Below are 21,845 nucleotides of genomic sequence, written 5' to 3'. Positions count from 1 at the left end.
GGATTATTTAATCTTGATCAGCATGATAAATGATCTGGGGATATTTTATGCTGGTGATGGAAATCTCCTCAGGCTTATTCATTAGTCAGTAATCTGCTTTTTCTGCAGCTCATAGATAGTTACCTTACGTTTGATACAGTCTCACAATGTAGAAATCTTGTTTTGCTATAATTCTTTGAAGGTGTTTGATCTAGTCCATTTTACTTCCAAACTACTGTTACTAATTACCTTTAACTGTAAAGGTACTTCATCACTGCTCAAGTTCAAGACTGTAATCCTGGCATTTTATTTGACCTAATGAAATAAAAATACTGTATTCAGAGCATGTATGTATTTCTCATATGCCACTGTAATGTAGAGAAACACTTAAATGGGTGTATTTTATTATTTGTAGGTTCAAGTTAGTTAGGAAAGCTTATTGCATGTAAGATCAGTGCATTTTAGTCTGTGAGTTTACCTTAATTTTAAAATCAGTTTTTAACAAGTATTATGTAAGTACCTCTTATTTTCTCAAGATCTTTCTAAGTGACATCTCCAAATTTTACTTTCTTTCCCTTTCTCTCCTTTTTGGGGGGATGGTGGCAAATGCGATAAAAAAGTACGTATTAATCTAATCCTTTAGCTGAATAAAATCAGTTTCCCACAGTTACGGATACTTTGGCCCTTATTTCCGCAGAGTGAATATTTGTTGGTTCGGTGGTTTAGGCGTCTCAGTGATTTCTTTGGACTCTTCAGTCGCACCAGCTGGACTGACCAGATCGTTTCACCTCACAAGGCATTCCTCCTTGTTGCTAAGTGCTTCCAGTGAAACAGAAAAACATACTTAAGACTTAGATTTTTATTCCTTCAAGTGATTTTTCTCTGTTGTATAGCATATCTCTGAAAGCTTGATCTCATCCTCAGACGACACCATGAGTGTGTTATGCTGGATTATTTTGCTTGTCTCAGGTAAGTTTAGCATCTATAAAGGTGCTGCTAAATTATTAGCTCATCTCTAGTGTGAATCAGAAAGGCCTTCCCGCCATTTTGCAGTTTCTTAAGTAAGTAGACTAGCAGAATGTGGCTTTTTTTTTTTTTTTTTTTAATTCCCATCGAATCTGCACATGGCTTGAGAAGTGAAAGAGGGCCATGATCGGTTAGTGATGCAGGCCGGTCCTGTGGTCCACACCTCGGCCCGCTGCGGTGGCGTCTCTGCTCACAGCCATTTTCAGTTCTTTGTGAGCTGCTGATTCTCGCTTGTATAGATCTCCATATCTCTAAGGAGAATGTTTTTCTTCTTATTGGTTTAGACCTTCACGCAGGTGGAGGATTTCATTTTCTCGAACAGCCAGCCTTGTTGCTTTTCCTCCCCTTTGCTTCCCCTTCCCTGTTCGCCCAGTCTGTTAGAACACCTTTTCGTTAAAATGGTATCCGTCATTGTTTGCCTCCGCACAGAGTCACAGATGGTGTTGTGCCGCAGTTTCCTTTTTAAAGTTTTCCCATAGTTAATAATTGCCTTGTATACTTTCATCTGCAAAGGGTTCTTTCTGCCTGTTGCTAATTCTTCCCGGACCTCTTAGAGCCTCTCGGGCAGTTTGCCACGAGGTCAGTCATCACTGGCCAGGAGGGATACAGGGCATCCTGCCTGTGCAATCTCGCCTTCCCAGTGGCCATGGGAAGGAAGGTGGAAAGAAGCAGATGAGAGGCATAGTCGTTTATTTGGCCCAGTGTGTTCAAAATGTTATTTCAACAAATACTACTGAAAGTATGAGATATTTTACTTTCCTTTTTTAGTACTGTCATCACAATTTGATGTGCATTTGCATACTTAACACAGCACCTCTTCTCCAATTGGCCCCCTCTCGTGTGCTCTCAGTAGCCACATGAGGATAGTGGCCACAGTATTAAAGCAATTTCCAGGTTTTGTTTTAGAGGCATCTGTACTGGAGACCTCCTTTCTTCCTCTGTCTGGATTGCTTGGTCTGGAGGCATAACAGACATAGCTATCATCCTGAAACCTCTTCTTTCTTCCTTGATTGGATTCCCTGTTTCTTGGATTTCAGGTTTTCTCCTGATTTCCCTCTGGTGGTTTCCTTCAGTCACAGTGGGGGTGGTGGACAAACGCAGGTCACAGACCTGTCGGCCTCTTGCCATCGGACTGCTCCAGTCTGGTCCCCTTGCTCCTAGGTCCCTTAGGGAGTGCCTCCCTCCACAGGTTCAGTGGAAGTTCCCTTTGCCTTTGCTCTTGCGTGAGGTTTTTTGTTTGTTTGTTTGTTTATTAACCTTACTGTATCTTATATTTTTCTCTTTCTTGGTTTCTTTCTTTCCTCAGGGGGGAGATATGCTCCGTGTCTTGCTGAAGCTGAAGCATGGGTGTGGTCCAGTTTTGGAGACTTTGCTGCTCTGCAGGGTTAATTTAGTTCGTTTATTGCCCTGGCTGGCTGGGTGATAATTGGGTTGGTATAGAATTCTAGGCTAGAGATCCTTTTGTTTCAGGTTCTAAAAAGCATTGCTCCATTGCTCTCTTTCAGTATTCTCAAAAAGTCTGAAGCCATTCTGATGACCTTATCCTTTGAAAGTGAACTATTTTTTCTTTCGAGGAACTTACAGAATATTTTCTTTATTAAGATTTATTTGTTTTAGGGAAAGAGAGTGCATGTGCACTTGTGGGGAGGGGCAGAGAGAGAGAGAGAGAAAATCTCCAGCAGACTCCCCACTGAGCACAGAGCCCGACACAGGGCTTGATCCCACGACCCTGAGCTCATGACCCTAGTGGAAACCAAGAGTACGTGCTCAACTGACTGAGCCACCCAGGTGCTCCCAGAAATTTTCTTTGAAGAATTCTGGAATCACATATTTATGTGCCTTAGTGTAGGTCTGTTTTTATCATTACGGTGAGCATTTGATGCGTCTGGAAGATTTCCTTGAACTTTTTTTTTTTTTTTTTTAGTGTTTTCTTTCCTTGTCTTTTGTTTTGTCAAATGTTCTATTGTGGGTTTTGGGGGACAGGGGTGCTTTACTTTCTGGAAGAATTTCTTCTACCTTTCCCTAACATTTTTGTTCTGAGTTCATAGATACAATATCTATCTCACTGAGGATATCAATAATACATTTTTTAAAGCTTTCTTTTCTCTGTAGTTTGTCTTCCAAACTACTTGTTTTCAACTTGTTTCATTTTTCTTGTAAATCTCTTTTATATTCGAGGCATTCTTCTCACATCTTGGAATCAGTGGTTGTCTGTGTGTGATGAAGAATTGGGGCTCACAGAGCAGACTGAGAGCCCTGAGAAGGTGGAAGGGGCCCATCAGCCCTAATCTGGTCGCAAGTCCTCTAGCTGGGCTATTGGTTGTATGCCCCGGTGATAGTAGCTTCTGGTCTTCCCTCTTGTCTACTTGGATCACATACGAAGCGCTCTGATTTATATTCTCCAGAAAATGATTCTCTGGAGTTCTGTGGGGTGGGGTGGCAGGCACCCAGCAGCACGGAATGGGGGGCAGTGGGGAGATCGCTGCTTCTCAGTCAGCTCCAGCCCGCTCGCCTGCACTGAACCCCACCCCTTCATCCCGAAGCAGCATTTCTGGAGCCTCTGCAGGATTCTGTGGTGGAAAGGGGCTGGTGCTCTGCTTTCCCCACTGCTGGTTTGTAATTGAGCTTTCTCAGACCAGCCAACTACTAATAGGGTTTCTAGCTTCCAAAATTCTGTTGCTATCTTCTGTTCTGCCCTCTCCTGTGAGTTTGCCTTTTTTTTTTTTAATTGTAGTAAAATATACATAGCAAAATTTACCACTGTAAGCATTTTTAGGAATATACCTTAGTGGCAGTAAGTACATTCACATTGTCGTGTGGGTTTCTTTTAATAAGAACAAAATACAAATTGAAAAGATTTTTAAATGGAATTATAGTGGTGTTTGAGAAGAGTGGAATTAGATGCCTGTGATCAGTCTAGCAGGAGGCATGATTTGGGTCTTCTGTCAACCCAGGCACTCCTCTTTCGGAAAGTTCGCTGTAATGGGGTCTGTCTGCCATCTCCTCAGAAAGCAGTGGGACGGTTGTTGGCATAAAAGTGCATTTTATTTGCCCTCAATCACTGTAGCTTTATACAAGGCTACAGATGGCACTGCCAGGCGTGACGTTCAAGGCTTTCCAAGATCTAGCCTGCCCACCTGTGTGCCCTAGCCGCCTGTCACTGCTCCCGTGAGCCCACTCACTGTCCCTTGCAGGAGATACCACCTCCCCCATCCCATCTCCCTGCCCTCTTCCACATCTTTGCAGCTCCCAGCCCCACGCCTTCCTCCCACGGCAGGCATGTGGTTGTTCCTCTTCTGTTTTCTCTTCCTGACCTTGTACATGGCTCTGAATTATCACCTTGCATTTCCCACACTGCCTAGTTCTCTTTGATGTGTGTTTCTGTCCCTGGTCCCCTCAGTGCCTGGCACGTAGCCCGCACTTGGTTAAATATCTGCATGGATTCCTGATGCCAGAGATTTCAAAAGAGAACTCTTTATCCTTTTTTTTTTTCTTTTGTAGGATATCCGACACGAGGCCAGTGACTTCCCATGTAGAGTGGCCAAGCTTCCTAAAAACAAAAACCGAAACAGGTACAGAGATGTCAGTCCCTGTAAGTATTCACATCGCCATTGCCAGTCTCCCCGCTTCCACTGGGTGCGCGTGTGGCGGCGTCTTCTCAGCACAGGGCCTCTCCGGGAGGACCCCTCCGGGAGGACCCCTCCGGCAGGACCCCTGAGCCCTGGGCTGTGGTCGTAAAGCCATAAAAGTACAGCTTTATGACATGGTTGTTTCCTGTAATCAAAGCATCAGAGGCGTAGAGTAATGGTTTGTTCGTTTCTTCCATGATTGTAGAAGGAATAAGGTTTCATTTTCTGGAAAATTCAGCTAAGTTCAAAGCACTTTTTTTAGCTTTGACTATTTTTATGACGAATCATTTTTCCTCCCAGCTGAAGCAGAGTATAGTAGGCATAATATAACCTTTTCTGGATGACTCAGCAACAGTATTATTAGAGCCCAAGCAGTGTCTTGAACTGTGCCGGCACCCCACACAGCCACAGAATGGGAGTGGTGTTTGCCCTCCACGAGAGACAGCTTCGTTCCTGGAGTCCCCCACCCCCACCCCCCCACCGCCATCATCATGCTTCCAGCTCTTTCTTGCCATTATCTCCCAGCATGCCTGCTGGCCTCTGACAGCCTCCTCTGCCTTCTGAGTAATTGGCTCTAAATCTGCTGATATTTCAAAAGTCAAGAACTAAAGGTTTTAGAATTTGTGTAAAGCAAGAAACACTGGAGCCGAGTAAAGGGCATGAACTTCGCCACCTCCTCTAGGCCACAGAGAACCTTCTGACTCCCCTCCAGGGATCTTAGAACCTGTCCATCAGAGATGGTTGTAGCTGCCAGTGTCTCCCGTGGCAGTCCCTTCCATCTGCCAGCGACACAGAAGACGCAGTCAGTCTTCCCTCGCCCAGGCGCTTCCCACACGCCTGCTAGGTCACACAACTCCCATGGGCGCTGGCGTCTGCTGCTCTTCGAGGGAGAGTCAGCAGTGCCTCCTGCCCTGAGCTGTGCAGCACCTGGTTGCAGGGAGGGGGGCACACAGCGGACCCAGGTTGGTCCTGGGCAGTCTGCCTCTGCGTGCTGCCTCGGTTCCCCACCCAGCGGTGTCTCAGCCTGCCGCTTCCAGCTGTGTGGCTTCGGGCAGATGAGTCTGTTCTCTGATCTCCAGTAAAGCAGGAGCCACACAGATCTCAGGATGGCGTGAAGATGAAATAAAATAAAACAAACCACTTAGCCCAGTGCCTGGCTCATAAACGTTCTCTGTGATTGAGACGATTGTTAACTAAAGGCGCATGTCAGGCGCATCTGAAGTCTAGTGCTTGTGCTCAAGTACCATGTGATTGTGTCCCGACACTCTTGATTCAGCACATCTAGGCTGTGGCATCTAGCATGTTTTATTTAAAAAAAAAAAAAAAAAACCTCCCCTTGGGTGATTCGGTTGTAAAGCCCCCACCAGCAGCTCTAAACTGCTGTTGGCATCTTTCATGCAGAGCCAAGAGACCCCCCCCCCACTGTCCTTGTGGTACACGAGGCAATGATGTCCTCTTAATATTTCTTTTCTACATTTTTCATTAATGCTCATCTAAATGGTTTTATGAGCCAGTTTTACAGATACAGAGGGGGAAAGAAAGGAATATTTAAAATATTCTTCCCAGGAAACAGCTCCCAAACCTTTTCATTCCCAGTCTCCCTCCTGTTTCTCTTGTTTTCCCCCCAACTCTGCAGTAGGACAGATAATTTGCTCTTAAGGTCAGGGGGGACATGAGAAGAATGATTCAAGGTAGAAAGTGATCTTTTGTCTGTCTTCCATTTGGCCAATGAAAAGCCCAGTGCTCAGAGGAGAAATTGTTTGTCCAAGGCCACCCAGTACTGTTGGAACCCATTCATATAAACCCCCAAGGGTTTATATGGTCTCATCATTTTTCTTTAAGATCTATCTCCATGACTTAAATATTACTCAAGTATTCCAGGTTGTATTAATCCTCTATGTTGAGAAACATTATTCCAAATGGTGACTGATTTTTAAAAACATTTCCTTGAAATCTTTTAGAACAGAAAGCCCCAAACTATGTGTCCCCATTAACTCTCCTTTCCACCTGGGCTACAGAAGAAAAAGCAGTGTTTCTGACAGCAGTCACCTGCCTTCATCATCCCCTGTGTTGTACCAGAAGTAAAAATTCCCACCTGTTCTTGTTAGCTGCATTTGCAGGATAAGGAAAGTGGCCTTCAGGAAACCGCTGCTTTTGTGACAAAGTCATGGTAAAAGGAAAAAAAAAAAGGAGCTATGCATTTTCAGTAACCTGGGCAGACCTTCCAAATGAGAGTCTATTTTTGAAAACTTCTGCAAGTTACATTTAATGTATTTTTGGTGTTTTGGACTCTAGAGTTTATTTTTTCCAATTAATTATCTCTTAAGTCTTCGATATGACAGTTCCTGACCTTGAAATATTAGAATTCAGTTTTTTTTTTTTTTTTTTAATTTATTTGACAGACAGAGATCACAAGTAGGCAGAGAGGCAGGCAGAGAGAGAGAGGGAAGCAGGCTCCCTGCTGAGCAGAGAGCCCGATGTGAGACTCGATCCCAGGACCCTGAGATCATGACCTGAGCCGAAGGCAGCGGCTTAACCCACTGAGCCACCCAGGCGCCCTAGAATTCAGTTCTAATTGTTTTTGTTCATAGGTTAGAATCGTTTAAGTATATTACACTCAAAACTTAAAACAACAACAACAACTTTATATAAAGGAATTCAGGTAACCTTTTCCACACAACCATATATTTAGGTCATTTTATCTTCAAACCATTAGACATAGATTAGGTGGAAATATCATAAATCCTACCAACTAGAGCTCTAGGGACTGGATGAAATTTTTGGTGGATCTTTTTCCCTTTTAAAGATTGAATCCCCTCTTTTTTACCTTGTGAAAGTTTTTATTAGGCATCCAAGAAAAGATCTCTTGGCACCCCTCCTCACAGCCTTCTGAGTTGTGGGGCAGTGATAAGTGTAGGAAGATAGGACCTAAGAATAGATTGTCCAATTAGGACAGAACCCATGTTTCAGTGTCGTTTGTCCCTGTTGCTATTTAACATTCAGTTTCAAACACTTCCAGAAACCTTTCTGAAAATACTAAGTCATCCCCTTATTGATGGCTAATCTCAATTAAAAGCCAATGTATGATTAAAAGCGAGCCAGTGCAAATGCCCTTAATGCCACCGACTCACCTTTTTCGCTTTCCCCATTGGGTGCATGACCTTTGCGGACGCTTTGGTCCTGCAGGACTAACGTCCAAGTTCTGGCTTGCCTTTCAGTTGACCATAGTCGGATTAAACTCCATCAGGAAGATAATGACTACATCAATGCCAGTTTGATCAAGATGGAAGAAGCCCAAAGGAGTTACATTCTTACCCAGGTAAATGGATGGTTCAAAATTTTTCTAATGGGTTTTTGCCTTACTCGATGTCAACTTGAGAATTGCACAGTACTGTCCTTTGTACTTCAGATGAAACCTGCCGCCTCCTTTAGAAGGCCAGGTTGTACACAATCCAAAAAAGCGAGGAAGGAAAAATATCTTCCTTCAGAGACAGGGTTTGGTTGTAACATGTGATTTTTCCAGGAAGTATGCCACTGCTGGCCTTAGAGGAAACAGCCTGAATGAAATGCCAGAATTGCCTGTGGTCCGCTGACAGAGGCAGCAGGGCCATGGCAAGAGGAGGGCCTGTAAGTGTTCACCTCAGGGCACTGAGGGCTGCTTACGGAAATCAAAGCAGTAGACCAGTAGGCTTCGTCCAGGTGTCCTCTCAGAATTCCTCAGCATGGTCTTCATTCTTTGGCCCTGAAATAAAGCATCCTGAGATGATGTGGATATGCATGCAAAATCATTTAAAATTCCCATTGCCTTTTGGCATCTTTGTGGAAAAAAATCATAAAATGATTCACTACTACTTGACCTTGTGAAACACTTATTGGCATATGGCCCAAAGACCATGGGTCTCTGGGAAAGAGGATAGGGAAGTTTCTTTTTAATTTATTTTCTCAAGTCTTAGTCTGTTACCTGTAAGTTGCTCTAAGCACTTGACATTTCTTTCTTTTTAGTCATAGTTTTTGCTTTCTCATTCCATGTTTATCAGTGTTCTGTATGGCTTTGGGGTATAGGGAGATTTTGAACACGGTACTTAATACTGGGAGATCAAGGTGATAGGGAAGCCAGAGAGCGGATGAACAGAGGCTGCCTTGGGGCAGGGAGCTGATCAGCTTAACTACCATGGCCCTGCTTTACTGCCTCGTCTGGTCCTGTCCCAGTTCCTCTCTGTCTGTGAGGACTATCATCTCAGATGCCCCCCAGTGTATGGAACATCAGCCATGCCATGTTCAGCCCTGGGGCCATTGAGGAAATTCTTGATATATGTGTAGGGGGCAGGCCTTTTACCAGGCCTCAGCCTGTGGTCTTCAAGCACCTCTGGGTTTGTTGGGGTAGGGTGATAAGGAAGGAGATCCTGGTGGTAGCAGGCTGGCGGGAAGGGGTTAGGGGAAAGGCAGCTTCTTGGTAACTTCTCTTTTTAGAAGTCAAGTTTCTTTTTTTTTTTTCCCCAGGGTTTCTTACTTCTTAATCTTAGCCATTTACCTTTGATGTGATAGGAAGTCCAAAGCAAAGACGGATAGAGGTAGAAAGTCAAATGGAGTGCTAGGATATAGCCATGCAAACTGTCATACTACTGTCTTCCCCAGCTTGTGCCCTAGCAATTACTTGCACATCTGAAAATCTCTCTGTTTTTGTCAGGTGGTACCATGGGCATACCTAGCTGCCTGCATAGTCCCCCTTTGCCCTGGCATTTATAAAAGGGATCAAAGTAGCCAGACCCCAGAGTTGTATGTCTAGACAGTAGGAGCAACACATTTTCCAGGCCACAAAAATGAAGAAAACCATGACCATTTTTAAAATTTTCAATGCTATTCATTATGCAAATAATACAAATCTGTGGTTTTGTTTTGTTTTTTAAGGCAGTGGTATGGAAATGTAGAGAATAATGTCCAAGATGCCCTCTGTCACTTCTGCAGTGAAGTGTTAGCTAAGTGCTGCTGTGGATCTTATATGATTTTTCATCCCTGAAAGCCATCCTAAGCTAGGGTTCTGGGGAGCAGGCACAGTGACAGGCTGGTAACTGGTGAGAGCCATAGCTGTGAGACCGGGTCCTTGGGCCCAAGCTGCAGACTGTAAGACCCAGGTGGCCAGCCAGGAGGCCCCGGGACCCCTGTCTTTTGGGAGCCATGTTTCTGTTAATTGGCTAGAAAGGGTGATGTATCTGACTTCTGTTGTCTGAGGCTCTATGTGGAGCTCAGATGTGTCTGGTTTAGGCAGCAGGAGGGAGCAGAGTTCAGGAAAGTGAGTGGGCATTGAGGGCTCATTTGGTCAGGGAAGGTGTGGAGGGACTTCAAGGGAACAGATGCAAATAATCAGGAGAATTTGGGTGAGAAGAGGTGAGACCAGAAACCATTCTAGACATGGTGCTGGTTGGAGAAAGTGACACTCTCTGTCATGGAGGTGAGAGGTGATGTCCCTTCTGGGTAGTACTAAAACTTGACACAGCGGGTGGCATTCCTACTTTGGTATCCAATAAACATCTGTGCCCATTGCTAGGTTGGCAGGTAGCCCACCATGTCCTGGTGCCCACGCTGGACCCCTTGGGCCACTTGGCTGATGATATGTGTCTATATCTCAGATGTTCGTTGGTCCAAGGATGAAGGTAGTCCATGGTCAGTCCCATCATTATTGATAGTAATAATAGCTAACGGTTTACTGGCTATTTACTGTCTTCCAGGTGCTGTGGTAAGGCCTTTACTGTAAGAATGTAGTTAACTTTCCTAACCCTCTGAATAAGGACTGTGATCAGTGGAGAGCAGTGGGTGGAGAAACGGAGGCATGGAGATGTAAAGTGACTTGTCCAAGGTCACATGGATGATAAGTGACTGGAGCTGAGACTCCAGCCCCTGGAAGTGTCGCTGACGATCGCTTCCCCCTACTGCTTCTTGCCTGTACCCCTAGCTTTGTTCCATATTCTGTCCGTGCTCCAGAGGGACCACAGTGGAGCCCCTCCACCCGTCAGCTCACACCAGAAAGTAGAATCAGCCTTTTCTGTCCTCTGTGGGTCAGCCCCAAACCAGCCCTGAGAGGCAGAAATAACCTTTCACTATGTGGCAGAAAATAGAATTGAGGTTACTGTCCGCTAGGCAGGGAGGGCAGTCCCTGTCCCAACTCCAGCCCCCGCTCTGCCGAAGGGCACTGTCATCTGCTCAGCGCCGACGGTGTGCTCACATTGGAGCACGTGCGATGTGTCTGAGCACATGTCTGTGTGTAAAATGGTATACACTTTGTGGATTGTGTATTTGCAGGGCCCTTTGCCTAACACATGCGGTCACTTTTGGGAGATGGTGTGGGAGCAGAAAAGCAGGGGCGTTGTCATGCTCAACAGAGTAATGGAGAAAGGATCGGTAAGTCATGGATTTATCTGCTGTTTACCTCACCGTCCATATGTGTCCCACTCCGTGAAGTTGACATTTTTGTCCGAGTTTATTTCTTTACATTGCTTTTGTATTTCTTTTACGTTGTATCTGCTTTATTAGAAAAATTTAAAGAAGCATTACATAAATACATGTCTATTAGTCCGAAAAGTAAATGAATTAAAAAGAGGGGGAAAAGTCATTGCTCTGGACCTCTTCCACGCAGCCCCCCTGCCCCCATCAGTCGCTCTCCCCAGAGTGCGTGCGCGTGTTCTGTGGTCCTCTGCCAGGGGTTCTGGGGCTGCTACTGTTCCGTTACGGAGCTGTGTAAGCGTAGCTTTATTCTGAAAAGGAAGTTTCTTCTGTATCCTCCTCCTCTCTGCTTTTCTGGCTGGACAAGTTTGCCTCCTGTTGACTGAGCTGTGGGAGCCGCCCCATTTGGGAAAGCTTCTGTCAAATACCCAGATGCCTGGCGCTCGGCCGCCTCGTTAACATGGATGCTGTCTGCCTGTGCGTTTACTGGAGGATTGATGTGGCATTTCTCCCAAGTTCTCTGCAACTCTAAAACATTGCCAGGGGTAGCATGTGTCCCGGATGTGCGTGATGGTCTGGGCAGCACCCTCCATGCATCTGTCCCTGCAGTCGCCGCGGTAGCCTCTCGACTTGCTCTCCTCCGTGTATCCTATCCCCGGTGTCCAGAATGGTCTTTCGAAACCAAGTGTCTCTACACTTCTTCTAGCCAAAAACCCTTGTGCGGCCCCCACTGGCTCCTGGGTTGTATGTAAATGTGGCTACAGGACCTCGTTAACCTATAGCCCGAAGTCCCACCTCCATTTCCAAACTCCAGCCAGAACTTCTGTTATTGGTTTCTTGCCAGGTTCCCTGGCCTGACAGCAGAGTCCCCGCCTGGCCCCACCCCTCTGGTAGGTTCTCCAAGTGCTTCCCTGGATCAGCCACCGCTCGTGCTCCCCACACTTCCCCCCTCCAACTCTGCAGATTGCCTGCTAGAGGCCTGTCTCCCATGAAAGGCGATGTGGTGTACAGTGTGGTGTACGTGTGGCAGCCACGTAGCAAGTGGACACTACACCCCTGCTTCCCTGGCTCCTTCCCCCCTTTCCCACCATGGCCAGCACACTCGGGCTCTCCAGCCTCAGAGGCGGAGGCCCTGGGATGGGCTCAGGAGTGTGGATACCAGGAGGAACGAGTGGCCCAGGCACGGAGAACTGCGTGTGCCCAGGGCCTTGCCAGGTGCTGGCACAGTGCGCTCGGGCTCAGCGGGGCCGCTGCTCTTCCTGCTGGCCCGGCCTTCTCGGTCCCAGGCTTGCCAGGAGAACACGCAGGCTCCAGAGAAGCTGCCCCTCCAAAGAAAGCACAGTCATGGCTTTAGAGGAAACAGATACAAGTGCAGAGAAGTAACACATCAAAGGAAACATCAGTGGTCAAAGGGGAAGCACTCACCGCCAGGCCCCTCCCCTCCCCCCCACAAAGTGACAGCCTTAGTTACAGTAGATGGTCCTCTTAGGACAGCGCAAGTTTAAAATCATGGCTTTTGCCTCAGTCCCATTCTTAAAGCATCTATTTGCTTGATGATAACAGATGGAGAGCATACTTGAGTGTTGGAAGAATGGAATAATGCTTCCGAGACTTTTTTTTTTTTTCAGTGAAAGTGGTTTTTAATGTTTTCTGCTTCAGTGGCTTGATTAGTAAAATGTGAAGTTATAAGTGCGAAGCCAGCTCTCACCCGTCACCACTCTTGTCAGCAATTTTGAATAAAGAAACAAACTTTAGGTTCCCATACCACACACTCTCCGCAAGGGAAGGTGACAAAGATAGGGTGGCCTGTGTATCTGTTCGGCCCTGATGAGCGTTTGGGGTCTTGGGGGCTCAGTGCTGCCCACAGGGGGGCCACTAGCATACCCACTCCTACATGTGGCCATCCAGAATGTCCCCAGACATTGTCCAGGGCCCCCTGGGGTGCAAAATTGCTCCCCTTGAGAAGCACTATTCTCAATGGCATTGAGGGTTTGGGACTTTGAAATCGAGTTCGTTATTCAGAAATGACTGGATATGGTAGCATTTCCTTTTTATTTGTTTTTTACTGTATTTGAGTGAAACCTCTTTGCTGTTGTTGGCCCAGTCTAGCCAGGGTGCTGTCCTGTAGCTGCCTGTTGGCCCCCAGGCCTGCCCTTGGCTTGTCTCCCATCCAAGGCTGACTGTAAACGGGCAGCTTTTCCCCTTGGCCACTTAAAAAAAAAAAAAACCTGGCTGGTTGGTTTTCATGCAGTTGACTGTGACCGTGTGACAGTAGCCTCTGTTTTCCGTGGAACTGCTCTTCCTGCTCAGGGTTATTCAGCCATGCACATTGGCGTGGAAAGCAGCAGGTGGTTTGAGATTCTTAATGTTTCTTGGGAATCAACGATTTCAGTTTGTCATCAACATTTATCATCCCCATTAGAACTGACTGGGGAAAATTCTAAGAAGTCACCGTGTCTTTCTGCTCAGCTAATGTAGGTATGATCTCTGCATACAGCCCGCAGTCAGAACCAGCTGGCAGAATGCTCCCATGCCATGCGTATTTGTTTTCTGGTTTCCTTCCTTCTCTGAATGGTAAAGGATGTGCCCCTCTTATGTTTGGCAGACCTGCCTGTTACCCTTTTGGGCTTTTGTGCTTCCTGGAAAACAGTGGTACAGAAGATGATTATGTGTGTTAGACGGAGCTCATCCAAGTAGCCCAAGTTCTTGGGGGTCCAATTTAAAGAAGGAGTTGAGACATGTCCGTGAAGAGTGTATTTGGGTGCAAGGGCGGGGATTGTGTAGGCAGAGAAAAAGACAAACAAGGAGGTGTTTAACCAGAAATATCGCCTCTCTCTCTCTCCCAAAACCCCAACTAAAGGTGCAGTTTGACTTCAGTACTTTTGTGCACATGAGACTCTGGATTTTTGTGAAGATTGCCTGGCTGTTTGGGAAGGCCCCAAGGCCTCTCTGTCACATTCAGCTTCAGGCGGGAAGGGCAGCTGTGACGGACACCCACCATGTGGGTGCTGCCATTCACTGCTGACCCAGGATGTAGCACGATTTGAATCCCAGGGAAGGATGGCTTTCTAATAAAATACGTCTCTTCTCGGGGGGGATGGATCAGTTTAATAGAAGAGCAATAAGTCGTGCTCTTGAGCTTACTTTTGTGTTTTGTTTTATTTTGTGTGTTAAAAGTGTCTACAGGAAATGACAGCAAGCAGAGCACGGCATGTTGCTGTGGATGCCTGCGAGCTCTTAAAAATAAATACTGCTTGATTGACACCTAGCGCGCACTAGCGTTGCGCGGTAGCGGAGTTCCTGAGTCTTTACCACATCACAGAGACTTACTGGGCTTTAGACTTGGTTTTGAAAGTGAGTGTTTGCTGTGTGGAGGTGAGCTGTAGAAGACCTTCCCTGTCCACGTAGACCTGAAACACCGGCCTCTTCTTTGAGATACGCACTGTCCTGCATTTCTACTTCTCTGCTTGCGGTGTTGGGGGCTCGCTCCAGCACTTGGGGCGCCGAACTCATCAGGGCAGTCTCTCTGCCTCGGGGGTCTTCAGGAATTGCACGGGTCTGATGACTGGAAGTGTGGGAAGACGGGCATCCTTGAAGCGTCTTCCCCAGTCCCCCTTTCAGCTGCACCCCCCCCTTTGGGTCCGCAGAGGACCTTGCCATGTCACTGCTGCTTCCATGAACCGCGTGGCAGAATTGCGCTAATGCTGGCGGGTTGGTCCTGTTCCAGGGGATCATCTTTAGCAACTTCTCATTGGCGTTAGGGGGGGATGTGGGTGAAACTGCCTCAATCTTTCAAACAGGCCCAGTCCAGGCCCTGTTGGCCTTCTGTTTTGGGACCGTGACGTCTTAATGCTGTGTCGGCATCCCAGTCTGTGGTTTCTCGGTTTGCTTCTTCTTTTTCTCTTGTTTTTTTAGGCAGTGCAGCTCCATTAGAGCAGGACTGGTGGGCCTTCCTGATTCTGTCTGCACTCTGCTCGGGAGCCTCCTGGTGCTCCCCTGCCCAGGTGACACTGCGGGTCCCGAGCCTGCCCCCGGAGTCCCCATGGCCTGGTCTTCCCTTGGCCCTGCTCCCTGTTCCTCTTGAGACTAACTTCTGGGCAGTCACTGCCTAGGAAATCCTAGGCACGCCTCTGTCAGGGGCCACTTTTTTTTTTTTAAGATTTTATTTGAGAGAACACGAGGTGGGGGGTGGAGAGTGGAGGGAGAGGGAGAAACAGACTCCCCGCTGAGCCAGGGACCCTGGGATCATGACAGAGGCCTCTCCTTCCATAGGGTTTTCTCTCATCTCTTGCATGTAACTTCTGCTGGCCTGGAACCTTCGCCTCTTCTGAATTCCCACAGCACATCCATAGTGTTTACTCCCGCTATGCCCCCTGGTCCCTGATCCGCACCACTGGTCTCTTCTGACTGGCAGAGGCTGGGCCTGGAGGGGCTCCCTCACCTTCCCTGGCATTTCAGGCGGCTCGTCCTGCAACTCAGAGGAGGTGCCGGGGGGCCAGTCCGCATTCAGGTGCAGTGGGCGTGGATTTGTACCATTTCCCAAAGAGCTGGCTACACACACTGATAATTTCATGTGGTAGAAATCATCGTGTCTTTGGGGTTCCCTCTGTCTAGGCACATTGTCCGACCCTCTGGCTTATAGACCTTGCAACTTAGCTCCCATCTGCCTGCTGTTTTGGTCCACAACATCACCATCACCAAACAGAAAGGTATAGTATAGAAACTTGACTCAAAGTACACCACTAAATTTGAGTCAAACTTTCTTTCTTAAAACTCTTAAGTGATGGGCACTTAGGTGGCTCAGTTGGTTGGACGACTGTCTTTGGCTCCGGTCATGATCCGGGAGTCACTGGATCGAGTCCCACATCGGGCTCCCAGACTCTGTGGGGAGTCTGCTTCTCCCTCTGACCTTCTCCCTTCTCATGTTCTGTCTCACTCTCGTTCTCTCTCAAATGAAAAAAATAAAAAATCTTTAAAAAAAACAAAATAAACCAACTCTTAAGTGAAACCAAATCTTTGGGAGTTTGCTGGCTTTGAAGAAAAGTTAATGAGCTATATTTAAATGAATAGTTCCTGGAATTATTAAACTAGAAAATCAAAAGGATTTTTTGGTACTGAGCCAAACCAGAATGAAAGGGTGTGATGGGGCAGCGGGTGACCCTAAGCCTTGGAGGAGCCCCTGTCCACGCCTTCTCTAAACATTCAGTTACAGCCCTCCAGCCTGCACAGGTGTCCCACAGTCTCCTCTAGACTTGGTTCCGTTCCCCCGGGTACGTGGTCTGCATTGGGCCAACAGCACCAATCCGGTTCTCGGTAGTCTTCAAAATGGCTACAGAAAGTAGTCTGTGAGAGACTAAAGCTGTGGCACAGTCCGGCTTCACCTCATAGATGGCCTGGAAAGCCAGACCCCCGAAGCCTATCCTTGTGTGGGGAGAACCAGGGGGCAGCTGTGTTTGGAGGTCCAAGCCCTCTCTGCCCAGCCAGCCCTGGGTCTCCACTGCCCCCCCCACATCTCCCTCAGAGGCAGGCAGGTTATGCTGATGGTGACATCCAAGATCAGAAAACCCCAGTTTACCTTTGGGTTGTCCTGAAGCTCATGGAAGGAACTCTGTACCTCCCTTCGAGGGAAAACAGTCCATTGCTAATAGTAATTCATCATTTTCTCTCCTAGTTAAAATGTGCTCAGTACTGGCCACAAAAAGAAGAGAAAGAAATGATCTTTGAAGACACAAATTTGAAATTAACCTTGATCTCCGAAGATATTAAGTCCTATTACACAGTACGGCAGCTGGAATTGGAAAACCTTACAGTGAGTATGGCATGTATTCCCTCCTTCCCACGGCCGCTGCTTGAGATGTCTTTCCACCTGGGTGCTATTACCTAATGCCACTTTTTCTGAGTTTTGTACACTCTGACCGAGATGTGGTCTTAGCCCTGTGGGAAGCAGAGCTTACCTGCTTACCTACCAGGGGAGCTGGGGGGGGGGGGGGGTCCTCAGGCCCCTCCTCCAAGAGCTTTCTCCCTGAACTGTAACACTAGTTCATTGTAGTCTCTAGGGAAAAGGGAGTTTCTCAGCCAAAACTTCTCTCTGTTCCTGTCTTTGCAACTGCCGTGGGACTGACATGGTAGCCGTAGGTCACATAGCGGCCACTGCCTCTTTTCTTGTCCACAGTCTCTTCAGCTTGAAGCGAGGGAAGAAGGGCCCTTCTGGGGCTGACTCCCAAGGTCATAGTCACTAGTGTACATTTTCTAAGTGAGGTTTTGGGCTTATTTGTCTTGGGAGGAACGTCTAGCACCAGCTGCTGGCTCTCCTTGGGAGGTGGTCTTGGAACAGATCAAGGCATAGGGCTAAGCAGCAGCACCACAGAAGGCCCTACCCACAGGGATTCTAAATAATTCTCCAGAAGCCATCACCCAGAAGACCCTGCACCAGGATGGGCAGCTCCTGGGAACAGCCTCGGCCGTGGCGGTCAGCCACTCCCTTCCAGCCACTCGTGGGGCTGGACTCCCAGCCCCGCCGTCTCAGACTGTCAGACATAGAGCCAGGGGCATCTCGCCTCACCATGGCTCAGTTTCCCCCTCTTCCAGATGGGGTTTTTTTTAAGGGCTCAGACGGCAAGAAGCACAGTTAAGTGTTAGAACAGCACCTCGCTCAGCCCCTGCCAGGGTCAGCACGTTCTGTGGGGTTGATGTGGCGGGGTTAGCCAGGGTGGTCCCCACCCAGATCGGAGGGATGGCGGGAGCAGTGCCAGCTTGGATAGGGGCTTGGCTGGGGGGCTGCCCGTGACTTCAGCTCACATGTTCGTGTTCAGCTGACTGCATTCCAGTCCCCTGCCTCCTGTTGTTGCATAACTGACTGGAGTGAGAGCTAGAACGGAGCGCGGGCTGCCGTAAGCAGAGCGAAGTAAGTGGCGTGGCTTTTTGGGGAATGCAGCGACGCGGCTCCTGAGCATGACAGCCCGGGCCTGCTGCAGCCCCCCAAGCCTCGGGGACTCTGGTTTACGGAGGGCTTCGATGGAGCATTTTCAGGACTAACAGCAGCAGCGTGTTGGAATGTGCCTGGAGGATCATGTTGTAGACCGCTCTTTTTCATGCTTTTTAAAATGCACAAGCCCTGACATCAAGAGGGACTTCTGGTAAACCCTTGAGAAAATTTTTCCCGCTTGTTGAGGGAAATGGAATTCGGACGGAGCAGAAGGGGCTCGTGATGTCCGCTCAGTGGCACGCCTGCAGCAGCGCGGAGGTTTTGGTGTTGGGAGAGGCTGTTTGCTCGAACAGACCTTGTTCTTAAAAATTCTTTTCTCAGGCGTGGATCTGTTCAAGCACAGGTTTAAAGCAAATTCCTTGAGAAAGAGGTGGGCAGCTGTGAGGGAGGGTGCGAGCGGGAGCTACTCCACACCTTTTTAATGATTAAAGAAGGAACTTGCTGTTAGTATATTTTCTTCTTACTCCTTTTTTAAAATCTATTTTTAAGTGTTTTTCTTTCCCTGAAAAATAGAAAGGGCATCTCTCATTTTAAGCCATACAAGGAGACCTTTTCTGAGGGAGGAAAAAATGGCCTTACTTAGGGTGGTTCTAGAAATGACCCTCATGTCGCCTGCAGAGTCTTCCAGTTCTGCAGAAGGACCTCCGTGTGTCAGAGCTGGTGCAGGGTTCCGTATGAGCATTCTTTGCTGATGTTAGGTCACTGGTGTTTATCGTAAACTCTTTCACAAGTTTTCATCACACCGGGCCCCGGGAGGCTGTTAGAACTGAAGCTGTAAGCTCTGGGAAGGTGAGGGCAGTGTCCTTACCTTATCCTGCCAGGGGTGGTGGCTGGCGTGGTAAGCATGTTGTGGACATTTTGCTAAGTGTGGGGAGGCATTGTTGGTTCACAGGCCTCTGGACTCTTCATAGGTTTAGAGGGAGGAGCAGGGCTGGAAATGGCACTGGAGGCCATTCTTCGTTCTGTTCCACTGGGAGCAGACGGGGCCAGGGGGGAGAAACATCTGGGGACACGTTTCAGGGCCTTCATTTCAGAAGCACCTGCAGCGGGCTCTGAACAGGAGCTCCGGAGCTGACACTTCGATTTTTAACTCCTGCCTCCTCACTTCACGGAGGGTTGGCCTCCAAGCCTCAGTATCCTGGTTGAGAAAATGGGAAAACAGGAATCCAGGCCTTGAAGGATTCAAGCGAGAGTTCGCATCAGTGAACTGATGTGTGCCGCACTGGGACGCTGCGGGGCTGGCGGGGCGGGTGGTGTTGATGCTCTCCTCCTCAGCTGTGTGCTGACCATAGCTGCCAGCTGCCAGATCTTGGAGCCGGGCCTGGTTACATTTTTCCTCTAAAATGAGAGTCCTCTGAGACTTCCAGGTAGTCGTGTGAAGCCTTGCATTACCCAGAGCTGGAGCCACACATGCGGTGACGATGTTTTACTCTTCCATGGGAAACCCTACAGTGCTTTAGGATAGGGTTGCCGTTGGGTGGCCATGCAGCATCATTGTGATTTGTGGGGTAGAGAGAAATCACTTGTAACCATGAAGACAGCAGAGGGGATGGGGCATTGGAGGAGAGATGTGGACGAGAACGTTCCATGCTAAAGGAAGGGAAGTCAAGGCGGGAGCAGCCTCCAGGTCCAGTGTCAGGCACCCCCCAGTGCTTGGTATGTCTTGGCTGGGTGAGCAGACAGAAGGAACTCTGAGAAGGGAAGCTGTTCTTCGAGTTAGATGGGGGTGGGATGGGGTACACTTCGTGCTTACTTGAACGCCGTGATTTCTGTACAGATGATTCTCTTGGAGAATCTTTTTTTCTTAGAGAATTTCTTTTTTCTTTCCTTCAGTCTCAAGAAACTCGAGAGATCTTACATTTCCACTATACCACATGGCCTGACTTTGGAGTCCCCGAATCACCAGCTTCATTCCTGAACTTTCTTTTTAAAGTTCGTGAGTCGGGGTCACTGAGCACGGAGTACGGCCCTGTCGTGGTGCACTGCAGTGCTGGCATCGGCAGGTCGGGGACCTTCTGTCTGGCTGACACCTGCCTCTTGCTGGTAAGGAGGCCCCTGAAGGCCCCGGGAAGAGAAGGGAGCCCGTTTTCAGAGGCCCTCGCTGGGCCCTGTGCCCTTCCCCGAGCTTTTCTGTCATTGTCTCTGCAGTAAACTGGCCAGGATCTTTAGTTTTTAACAATTTTCCTCCTATGACAGTAGCTCTAAACTAAATAGCTTTGTTCGGAGTGATGTTCTTAAGTGGAATGTGGAATCGGGAAGATCCAGAGACTCCCTTTCTCTTACTCTTTCCCCCGTGCTCTTGTGGTCCCGATTTTGCTGCACTTTCACACATTTGCTAGAATTCTGTCTCCCTGCTGTAATTTTTCCTGAGTAGAAACTGGCGGACTCGTCCAGAACGTTGATAACCACATTGTACTTGGGAGTTGAGGCCGACTGAATGATGTCTCCTCTCTGGCTTTCAGATGGACAAGAGGAAAGACCCTTCTTCTGTCGACATCAAGAAAGTTCTGTTAGAAATGCGAAAGTTTCGGATGGGGCTAATCCAGACAGCAGACCAGCTCCGTTTCTCTTACCTAGCTGTGATCGAAGGTGCCAAATTCATCATGGGAGACTCTTCAGTGCAGGTAAGCCTCGCTTCTGCTTACATTCTGGTATGTCGATTTTGAGTTTTTGTCTCTGAAGGAGGCTGTCAGTTGTAAAAGTTCAAACACTCTACCATGGCTCAGAAGAAATAGTTGTCTTCCGTGGCGAAATAGCTAGAAGGTTGTGAAAATGCTCACTGCGATCCGATTTCTGCTATGGATGTGCTGACGTAGAGAACATTGATAGGGAGAATAGACTTTATTTTCAAAAGATTTCATCTTCCAAATATACGTATCTGTAGCCCCAGGAAGCAGAGAGAGCCCCTCACCTCTGCTCACTTTAAAGGGGAGCAGATTTCCTGACAGATCAGCCCACCGTGAATGCTAACAGGGCTTTCTCTGCTGCTTTCCCTAGGAGCAATGGAAGGAGCTTTCCCATGAGGATCTGGAGCCCCCACCCGAACACGTCCCCCCTCCGCCCCGGCCCCCCAAACGCATCCTGGAGCCACACAATGGGAAGTGCAAGGAATTCTTCCCCAACCACCAGTGGGTAAAGGACGAAACCGGGGAGGATAAAGAAGACTGCTCTATCAAGGAAGAAACCAGAACCCCTCTAAATGTCCCTTGCAGCGTGGAAAGGTAAGCCCGAATGGGCCTGGCTTATTGAGGGTGAGGGGGACTGACCTTCTGATCCAGAAACACATTGATATTGAAACCCTGAGGACCCAGCCTCCTCTTGGCAAGCATCGCCTCTGTGTCTTTGGGGAATGGGGCCCCTGGACCAGCACCACTCCTCCCCTCGCTGTAGGAGCCAGGAGCATTTGACACTGTCACAGGTTGGCAGCTGTCCCCCATGCCCCCAGGTACCTACTTCAGTGGGGCTCTAGCACCACCTTGTGGTGCCTGTTGGAATCCTGCATCCGGGTAGCAGTCCCACCCAGAGATGACCTAGCCCTGCCCCTGGCTTCTAGCCAGTCCTGAAACGTGCTCTCCAGGTTAGACCATGTACTAATTTAACCTTTTGTGTAGTTTTGATTAACGTAATGCCATTTAGCAAGGTTATTGAACACATTCTAATGCATGTGAAATACTGAGATCACTGGAACATGACCCCTGCTCTGTATTCTAGACCATCTTGTTGGGGCAGGTACAGTGGATTATGGATGAGACCCTGTGGACAATAAGGAGATGGAAGTGTATGCTGTG

At 48.1% G+C, this 21,845-nt stretch overlaps 1 protein-coding gene across 4 annotated transcripts in view; it reads left to right on the top strand.

Moving 5' to 3' along the window:
• Window positions 1-21,845, top strand: part of PTPN1 (protein tyrosine phosphatase non-receptor type 1) — a 66,693-nt gene that overhangs the window by 39,502 nt on the left and 5,346 nt on the right. For 2 of the 4 annotated variants that reach the window (XM_059132825.1, XM_059132826.1), the window contains 7 exons: window positions 4,507-4,597; window positions 7,853-7,953; window positions 10,932-11,030; window positions 16,744-16,881; window positions 19,891-20,100; window positions 20,520-20,681; window positions 21,055-21,278. In XM_059132825.1, the coding sequence (XP_058988808.1) occupies window positions 4,507-4,597; window positions 7,853-7,953; window positions 10,932-11,030; window positions 16,744-16,881; window positions 19,891-20,100; window positions 20,520-20,681; window positions 21,055-21,278 (1,025 nt within the window). The remainder of the gene's footprint in view (window positions 1-4,506; window positions 4,598-7,852; window positions 7,954-10,931; window positions 11,031-16,743; window positions 16,882-19,890; window positions 20,101-20,519; window positions 20,682-21,054; window positions 21,279-21,845) is intronic. The other 2 variants (XM_059132827.1, XM_059132828.1) reach the window with 1 other exon arrangement.

This window comes from Mustela lutreola, chromosome 9, assembly GCF_030435805.1.
Source record: "Mustela lutreola isolate mMusLut2 chromosome 9, mMusLut2.pri, whole genome shotgun sequence".
Taxonomy (NCBI): domain Eukaryota; kingdom Metazoa; phylum Chordata; class Mammalia; order Carnivora; family Mustelidae; genus Mustela; species Mustela lutreola.
This window is presented reverse-complemented; position numbering and strand designations above follow the sequence as displayed.